General features: G+C 44.6%; 1 protein-coding gene across 1 annotated transcript in view; it reads right to left on the reverse strand.

Moving 5' to 3' along the window:
- The window catches only part of LOC139755468 (D-beta-hydroxybutyrate dehydrogenase, mitochondrial-like), a 29,477-nt gene extending 20,639 nt beyond the window's left edge, over positions 1 to 8,838 (reverse strand). Inside the window, exons 1-3 of the mRNA XM_071673804.1 lie at positions 8,690 to 8,838; positions 5,440 to 5,620; positions 4,875 to 4,958 (exon numbers count right to left, since the gene is read on the reverse strand). Of these exons, the coding sequence (XP_071529905.1) occupies positions 4,875 to 4,958; positions 5,440 to 5,604 (249 nt within the window). The 5' untranslated portion in view covers positions 5,605 to 5,620; positions 8,690 to 8,838. The remainder of the gene's footprint in view (positions 1 to 4,874; positions 4,959 to 5,439; positions 5,621 to 8,689) is intronic.
- Between the last annotated feature and the right edge of the window lie 1,475 nt (positions 8,839 to 10,313).

Genomic DNA, 10,313 nt, shown 5'->3' on the forward strand with positions numbered 1-10,313 from the left:
TAAGTTTAAACACTCGGTGCTTATGTATAAAGGTAAGGGAATGGGCAACACAATTGTAAGACTTTCTCCACGTAAAACCCAAATAGTAATGGCACACACGCACGCACACACCGAAGGCAAAAAATATTCATAAGACATTTGATGATATCCTGAGCCTGTAGTGTTGTGGTATTCTTCTATGTTCGACATGGTCTGTTTAATCATACGAGAGATGGAAGGTAGAGCTGATCATACGAGGGAGGGAAGATGAAACTTATCATACGAGGGAAGGAAGATGGAACTGATCGTACGTGGGAGGGAAGGTGGAACTGATCATACGAAGGAGGGAATATGGAACTGATCATACGAGGGAGGGAAGATGGAACTGATCATACGAGGGAAGGAAGATGGAACTGATCATAGTGGGAGGGAAAGTGGAACTGATCATACGAGGGAGGGAAGGTGGAACTGATCATACGAGGGAGGGAAGATGGAACTGATCATACGAGGGAAGGAAGATGGAACTGATCATACGAGGGAAGGAAGATGGAACTGATCATACGAAGGAGGGAAGATGGAACTGATTATACGAGGGAGGAAAGATGGATCTGATCATACGAGGGAGAAAAGGTAGAACTGATCATACGAGGGAGGGAAGGTGGAACTGATCATACGAGGGAAGGAAGATGGAACTGATCATACGGGGGAGGGAAGATGGAACTGATCATACGAGGAAGGGAAAGTGGAACTGATCATACGAGGGAGGGAAGATGAAACTTATCATACGAGGGAAGGAAGATGGAACTGATCGTACGTGGGAGGGAAGGTGGAACTGATCATACGAAGGAGGGAATATGGAACTGATCATACGAGGGAGGGAAGATGGAACTGATCATACGAGGGAAGGAAGATGGAACTGATCATAGTGGGAGGGAAAGTGGAACTGATCATACGAGGGAGGGAAGGTGGAACTGATCATACAAGGGAGGGAAGATGGAACTGATGATACGAGGGAAGGAAGATGGAACTGATCATACGAGGGAAGGAAGAGGAACTGATCATACGAAGGAGGGAAGATGGAACTGATTATACGAAAGAGGGAAGATGGAACTGATCATACGTTGGAGGGAAGATGGAACTGATCATACGAGGGAGGGAAGATGGAACTGATCATACGAGGGAGGGAAGATGGAACTGATCATACGAAGGAGGGAAGGTAAAACTGATCATACGAGGGAAGGAAGATGGAACTGATCATACGAGGGAGGGAAGGTGAAACTGATCATACGAGGGAAGGAAGATGGAACTGATCATATGAGGGATTGAAGTTGGAACTGATCATACGAGGGAGGGAAGATGGATCTGATCATACGAGGGAGGGAATGTGGAACTGATCATTCGAGGAAGGGAAGATGGAACTGAACATACGAGGGAGGGAAGGTGGAACTGATCATACGAGGGAGGGAAGATGGAACTGATCGTACGTGAAAGGGAAGATGGAACTGATTATACGAGGGAGGGAAGGTAGAACTGATCATACGAGGAAGGGAAGATGGAACTGATCATAAGAGGGAGGGAAGATGGAATTGATCATATGAGGGAGGGAAGATGGAACTGATCATACGAGGGAGGGAAGGTGGAAGTGATCATGTGTGGGAGGGAAAGTGGAACTGATCATACGTGGGAGGGAAGGTGGAGCTGATCATACGAGGGAGGGAAGATGGAATTGATCATACGAGGGAGGGAAGGTGGAACTAATCCTACGTGGGAGGGAATATGGAACTGATCATACGAGGGAGGGAGGGAAGGAAGGTGGAACTGATCATACGAGGGAGATAAGGTAGAACTGATCATACGAGGGAGGGAAGATGGAACTGATCATACGAGGGAGGGAAGGTGGAACTGATCATACGAGGGAAGGATGATGGAACTGATCATAAGAGGGATTGAAAGTGGAACTGACCATACGAGGGAGGGAAGATAGATCTGATCATACGAGGGAGGGAATGTGGAACTGATCATACGAGGGAGGGAAGATGGAACTGATCGTACGTGGGAGGGAAGGTGGAACTGATTATACGTGGGAGGGATGATGGAATTGATCATACGAGGAAGGGAAGATGGAACTGATCATACGAGGGAGGGAAGATGGAATTGATCATACGAGGGAGGGAAGATGGAACTGATCATACGAGGGAGAAGAGGTAGAACTGATCATGTGTGGGAGGGAAGGTGGAACTGATCATACGTTGGAGGGAAGGTGGAACTGATCATACGAGGGAGGGAAGATGGAACTGATCATACGAGTGAGGGAAGATGGAATTGATCATACGAAGGAGGTAAGGTGGAACTGATCATATGTTGGAGGGAAGATGGAACTGATCATACGAGAGAGGAAAGTGGAACTGATCATACGTGAGAGGGAAGATGGAACTGATCATAAGAAGGAGGGAAGGTGGAACTGATCATACGTTTGGAGAGAAGATGGAACTGATCATACGTTGGAGGGAAGGTGGAACTGATCACACTAGGTAGGGATGATGGAACTGATCATACGTGGAAGGGAAGGTGGAACTGATCATACGTGGGAGGGAAGATGGAACTGATCATACGTGGGAGGGAAGATGGAAATGATCATACGAGGGAGGAAAGGTGGAACTGATCATACGTGGGAGGGAAGGTGGAACTGATCATACGTGGGAGAGAAGGTGGAACTGATCATACGTGGGAGGGAAAATGGAAATGATCATATGTGTGAGGGAAGATGGAACTGATCATATGTGGGAAGGAAGATGGAACTGATCATACGTGGGAGGGAAGGTGGAACTGATCGTGCTTGGGAGGGAAGATGGAACTGATCATACGAGGGAAGGAAGGTGGAACTGATCATACGTGGGAGGGAAGGTGGAACTGATCATACGTGGGAGGGAAGATGGAAATGATCATACGAGGGAGGAAAGGTGGAACTGATCATACGTGGGAGGGAAGGTGGAACTGATCATACTTTGGAGGGAAGATGGAACTGATCATACGTGGGAGGGAAGATGGAACTGATCATACGTGAGAGGGAACATGGAACTGATTATACGTGGGAGGGAAGGTGGAACTGATCATACGTGGGATGGAAGGTGGAACTGTTCATACGTGGGAAGGAAGGTGGAACTGATCATACGTGGGAGGGATGATGGAATTGATCATACGAGGAAGGGAAGATGGAACTGATCATACGAGGGAGGGAAGATGGAATTGATCATACGAGGGAGGGAAGATGGAACTGATCATACGAGGGAGAAAAGGTAGAACTGATCATGTGTGGGAGGGAAGGTGGAACTGATCATACGTTGGAGGGAAGGTGGAACTGATCATACGAGGGAGGGAAGATGGAACTGATCATACGAGTGAGGGAAGATGGAATTGATCATACGAAGGAGGTAAGGTGGAACTGATCATATGTTGGAGGGAAGATGGAACTGATCATACGAGAGAGGAAAGTGGAACTGATCATACGTGAGAGGGAAGATGGAACTGATCATAAGAAGGAGGGAAGGTGGAACTGATCATACGTTTGGAGAGAAGATTGAACTGATCATACGTTGGAGGGAAGGTGGAACTGATCACACTAGGGAGGGATGATGGAACTGATCATACGTGGAAGGGAAGGTGGAACTGATCATACGTGGGAGGGAAGATGGAACTGATCATACGTGGGAGGGAAGATGGAAATGATCATACGAGGGAGGAAAGGTGGAACTGATCATACGTGGGAGGGAAGGTGGAACTGATCATACGTGGGAGAGAAGGTGGAACTGATCATACGTGGGAGGGAAAATGGAAATGATCATATGTGTGAGGGAAGATGGAACTGATCATATGTGGGAAGGAAGATGGAACTGATCATACGTGGGAGGGAAGGTGGAACTGATCGTGCTTGGGAGGGAAGATGGAACTGATCATACGAGGGAAGGAAGGTGGAACTGATCATACGTGGGAGGGAAGGTGGAACTGATCATACGTGGGAGGGAAGATGGAAATGATCATACGAGGGAGGAAAGGTGGAACTGATCATACGTGGGAGGGAAGGTGGAACTGATCATACTTTGGAGGGAAGATGGAACTGATCATACGTGGGAGGGAAGATGGAACTGATCATACGTGAGAGGGAACATGGAACTGATTATACGTGGGAGGGAAGGTGGAACTGATCATACGTGGGATGGAAGGTGGAACTGTTCATACGTGGGAAGGAAGGTGGAACTGATCATACGTGGGAAGGAAGGTGGAACTGATCATGCGTGGGAGGGAAGATGGAACTGATCATACGTGGGAAGGAAGGTGGAACTGATCATACGTGGAAGGAAGGTGGTACTGATCATACGTGGGAAGGAAGGTGGAACTGATCATACGTGGAAGGAAGGTGGTACTGATCATACGTGCGAAGGAAGGTGGAACTGATCATACGTGGGAAGGAAGGTGGAACTGATCATGCGTGGGAGGGAAGATGGAACTGATCATACGTGGGAAGGAAGGTGGAACTGATCATACGTGGAAGGAAGGTGGTACTGATCATACGTGGGAAGGAAGGTGGAACTGATCATACGTGGGAGGGAAGATGGAACCGAAAGTTAAGAAATTTGACTTCAGATCAGGTCACGGTTGTCCCTTGCAGATTCATTCGCTGGATCTGGGTCACCATCTGAAAAGCTACGGTGAGGAGCGCAGCGCTGTGCTGTGTCCTGACCCAGCTGAGGGTGTCTGTTGGTGAGGCATTCTGGGTACATTAATGGCAAAGATGAACTTTTTTTTTTTCTCTGTGTTTGACGGTCATGTCTGTGCCAGCTTTCTCATCCAAGTAAGAACAACATACATCAGGAAGCTGGGGTTAAGGCTGTACTCACCAGCTGGTCCAAGCGGAGGGCGAGGGCGTGGCCAAAACCGCTGTCACAGCCGGTCACCAGGACGGCCTTCCCTGAGGTCGGCACCTGCCGGCGAGGGGAGCAACATGATCTGCTTTGAAACATTACAGTTCACAACCCAGACGACCACCGCTCTACCTCGGCATGACTCACGTTTTCTATGCATTGATAAACATGATAATCTTCGTCTTTTGTTATCTTCAGATAAAACATCTTGTGATGAAGGGATTAACTCTTGCTACAGATTAATTGTCATTGTATCATGTTTGATGACTCAATAAGTGTTTGTGTTAGGAAATACAATTACTAGTGGTGTCCTCGCGCGCGCGCGCGTGTGTGTGTGTGTGTGTGTGTGTGTGTGTGTGTGTGTGTGTGCACGAGTTAGGCCGCCCATCTTATAGAACCACAGTGTTCCCACGTACATACAGTCAACACCTATATGGACAATGGTGTTTAATGATATGACGACTGACATATGGAAGGAAAAGTGATTCGAATTCATTATGGCGGATACATTGATCAAACCCACCTGTGGATCTGTGCTCACCTGGAGGATCTCAGTGATGACCCAGACCACAGCACACATCACGAAGGCAGCAGGGAGCGTCATGCACATGTCCAGGCCGCTCAGGCAGCTCACTATAGTTGCCATGACATAGCTCACGCCCACCAAGAAGAGGACATCCAATATCGTGGTTGACAACCTCGCCATGGCGTATCGTGTCTCACTGTGGCAGATTAAGAAGGAATCAGTCATCCACCCCAGCTGCTTGGTTAGTGTGTGTCACGTAACGCAGTCACTATCAATGTCTGGTAGATCTGCGCATAGACCAGTTATCTGCGTGTGTGGAACTCAGGAAGTAAAAGTGATGTCTACAGTTCTGACAGGTCATCATAGAAAGGAGAAACAGATCCTTTCCTGCAGTATATTAACAGTGGGCCAATTTGGACCTCGGGGACCAGGAGAGTCCTCGTTCCCTAGAGTGTAGGGTGAGGAGAGCTTTAGTGCCACTGCTATGATAAGAAATAGGTCAACATAAGACGCTTACACTCACACTACAAGATCACATCTGGCGATAACACTGATAATGGACACAAGATATTGACAGTGATAACAACAGGAGTAGTGCTACACCTTCCTTAGCTCTTGTCCACTTTCCAACCCTTGACTTTACTCCCAAGACTTTTCCAACCCATTCAATAAATGAATATATGTATATATATATATATATATATATATATATATATATATATATATATATATATATATATATATATATATATATATATATGTATATATATATATTTTTTTTTTTTTCATACTATTCGCCATTTCCCGCATTAGCGAGGTAGCGTCAAGAACAGAGGACTGGGCCTCTAAGGGAATATCCTCACATGGCCCAGTTCTCTGTTCCTTCTTTTGGGAAAAAAAAAATAAGTATTCTTTCTCCCCTATCCCCAGGGAGGATATATATATATATATATATATATATATATATATATATATATATATATATATATATATATATATATATATATATATATATATATATATATATATACACACATATATATATATATATATATATATATATATATATATATATATATATATATATATATATATATATATATATATATATATATATATATATATATATATATATATATATGTGTGTATATATAATATATATATATATATATATATATATATATATATATATATATATATATATATATATATATATATATATATATATATATATATATATATATATATATATATATCCTCCCTGGGGATAGGGGAGAAAGAATACTTATTTTTTTTTTCCCAAAAGAAGGAACAGAGAACTGGGCCATGTGAGGATATATATAGAAGCGATATATATATATATATATATATATATATATATATATATATATATATATTTCTTTTTTTCATACTATTCGCCATTTCCCGCGTTAGCGAAGTAGTGTTAAAAATAGAGGACTGGGTCTTTGACGGATATCTTCACCTGGCCTCCATCTATATTCCATTTTTTGGAAAATTAAATAAAAAACCAGAGGGGGATTTCCAGCCACCCGCTCTCTCCCCTTTTAGTCGACTTCTACGACACGCAGGGAATACGTGGGAAGTATTCTTTCTCCCCATCCCTATATATATATATATCTAGAGAGAGAGAGAGAGAGAGAGAGAGAGAGAGAGAGAGAGAGAGAGAGAGAGAGAGAGAGAGAGAGAGAGAGAGAGAGAGAGAGAGAGAGAGAGAGAGAGAGAGAGAGAGAGAGAGAGAGAGAGAGAGGTGTCACACCCGGCGAACTGTTGGATGAGGACGATGCGGAGTGTGGCTCTCGTTAGACCAAGTCTGGTGTGAGGGCCTGGTGGCAGACAGGCAGGTACTCTTGTCAACGTAGTAAACATGGTCACGACGCTTGTGTCCAGCGTGTGAGGGTACCCGTGTATACTGGATGTCTTTGGTATTGCTGTAGTCTTCCACAAGCAGACAGTAAATCGAGGAGAGGGACATCTGCAAGGTGTGGCAAGACCTCACCTGGGGTCAGAGAGCATTAGCAGCATGAGCTCAGAACTGTGTAATGGTTCCCACTACCATGGTGGGTACTATACACTTCCCAGTGGCAAGAACTCGACCAGTTGTTGAGTTTCCCTACCTGAGACAGACCCAGGTTGTCGGCGTTATAGCCAGCCACACCGATCTCACCACAGGTACGCAGGATCCAACTATATACATAAGCATGGAATTATAATCAAAGAAGTTGGTAAACACCTTATCTGCTGAGGTCTACAAGGAGCGAGTCGGGTATTCCATAGTGATGGTAATCAGTTTTGAAAGGTTTGATGTTTCAGGAGCTCATGGATGGATCTGGTGGGGTTATATCCAGCAGAAGCCATGTTGCCCAGACACAACGGTCGAAGCATATGTGGGAGCCTGGCGGGTGAGGGAGGGTCATTTCGTGCAAAGGGTACGTATCATGTCATCTTTATTAATACTCAGCGCTCCAGAGGCCGGGTGAGACCTGGAGAGGAAGGAGGAGGAGGAGGAGGTGTGGTGAGTGGGGTGGTGGGGGGAGGCGGTGGTCAGGGCTGGGGATGTGTCCGGCTGGGACGGAGTGTGGACTGGTGGGAGAGAAGCGATGTAGCATGACACGCAAGTGTGGCCGTCTGACGTCAGCAGACACCTCGGTGAGGTTTTCATCTGGCAACACTTGTGTCAACTGATGTGAGTGAAAGATTAATCCTTGAGATGAATTCGATGATGTTAGATGAAAATGAGAAAAAGAATTTGAACCTTCACAAAATTCTGCCGCAGTTGTTGACCTTGAAGACTAAATTATCACCTGAGAATAAACAGATGGTATGCGCCTGCGCTTCACTTGGCATGAGACCTTCCTCATAGGTCGCTGAAACCAACAAACAACTTTGAACTGAGTTGTCCTCCTGCTTTGGAGGTAGGGGCAAGACAATAACATTCCACATGTACAAACATGGAAGAAGTTTTATCGATATAATAGGCAATGCAGGATGGTGTAGGTGACCTCCATTATGGTACTTCACACTCTTTATCCAATTAACAACTTAGATAAAGAGGTAACTGAAAAGAGCGTCATCCCTCCGTATACATCCAGCCTGATGGAGGGTTCGCCCGCCGGTATGTAGTCAAGCCTAAGCTGTCACTAGGTAAACCTCCATCTGGCACTTACTATCTCAAGGAAGAAAATTTTTTGACCATTGGTTATTATGAATTGCTTTCCTCCTACGCTAACGTGACTGTCACTCTTACCTTCCACCTAGTGTTGAGTAGCGTCGCTGGTTATACTAGATCGGTCAGATCATCTACCTAGCGAGGGTTTGGCCTAACACTTGCCCGTTCCGACTGGTGCCCCGCGCCACTGAACATCTACTGTTGCAGCTCGCTACAGCCGGCATCTGTGTGCGTGTGTGTGTGTGTGTGTGTGTGTGTGTGTGTGTGTGTGTGTGTGCATAAGATGCATGCATCGCCCTGAACGATACCAAGTACTTCTTTAAAGTGACGTTTTTATTCAATTTACGACCAAAGGTTTGAGTCTGTTGTGCCTTTAAATTTTGCAGTACATTTGATAAGGATATTCGTTTCATGGACACAGTATTATAGCAGCTTCGCTAGACTGTTACTAAGGATGATTGTCATTGTTGTATGTAGACATGAGACCTTATCTCCACTGCGGCCTTGATGAGCTACACACTCAAGGGTGATCCAATTCTGTGGTGTACCAGCCACCTAGCGTTCCTGACCCTGCATAAACCATTCACGAGATGACCAAGGTCAAGTGCAATGGGCACGAATCCTGATTCTGGCAGTCGGTCTAGAATCAACCCAGCTGTTCATCTGTCCCTACAGGTTGATCAGTGAAATGGGTGACTAGCTCAGGTTAGTGCATATGTATACATATATTATATACTTGATCCCCGTTTCCCGCGTTATCGAGGTAGCACCAGGAAACTGACGAAGAAAGACCTATTCGCTCTCATACACATATATACACATGTACGCACATTCAAATATATATATATATATATATATATATATATATATATATATATATATATATATATATATATATATATATATATATATATATATACATATATATATATATATATATATATATATATATATATATATATATATATATTTATTTATTTATTTTGCTTTGTCGCTGTCTCCCGCGTTAGCGAGGTAGGGCAAGGAAACAGACGAAAGAATGGCCCAACCCATTCACATACACATGTATATACATACACGTACACACACGCAAATATTCATACCTATGCATCTCAATGTACACATATATATATATACACACACACAGACATATACATATATGCACATATACATAGTTCATACTGTCTGCCTTTATTTATTCCCATCGCCGCCTCGCCACACATGGAATAATAACCCCCTCCCCCCTCATGTGTGCGAGGTAGCACTAGGAAAAGACAACAAAGGCCCCATTCGTTCACACAGTCTCTAGCTGTCATGTAATAATGCACCAAAACCACAGCTCCCTTTCCACATCCAGGCCCCACACAACTTTCCATGGTTTACCCCAGACACTTCACATGCCCTGGTTCAATCCATTGACAGCACGTCTACCCCGGTTTACCACATCGTCCCAATTCATTCTATTCCTTGCACGCCTTTCACCCCCCTGCATGTTCAGGCCCCGATCACTCAAAATCTTTTTCACTCCATCTTTCCACCTCCAATTTGGTCTGCCACTTCTCGTTCCCTCCACCTCTGACACATATATCCTCTTGGTCAATCTTTCCTCACTCATTCTCTCCATGTGACCAAACCATTTCAAAACACCCTCTTCTGCTCTCTCAACCACACTCTTTTCATTTCCACACATCTCTCTTACCCT

This window comes from Panulirus ornatus, chromosome 19, assembly GCF_036320965.1.
Source record: "Panulirus ornatus isolate Po-2019 chromosome 19, ASM3632096v1, whole genome shotgun sequence".
In the NCBI taxonomy this organism is placed as follows: domain Eukaryota; kingdom Metazoa; phylum Arthropoda; class Malacostraca; order Decapoda; family Palinuridae; genus Panulirus; species Panulirus ornatus.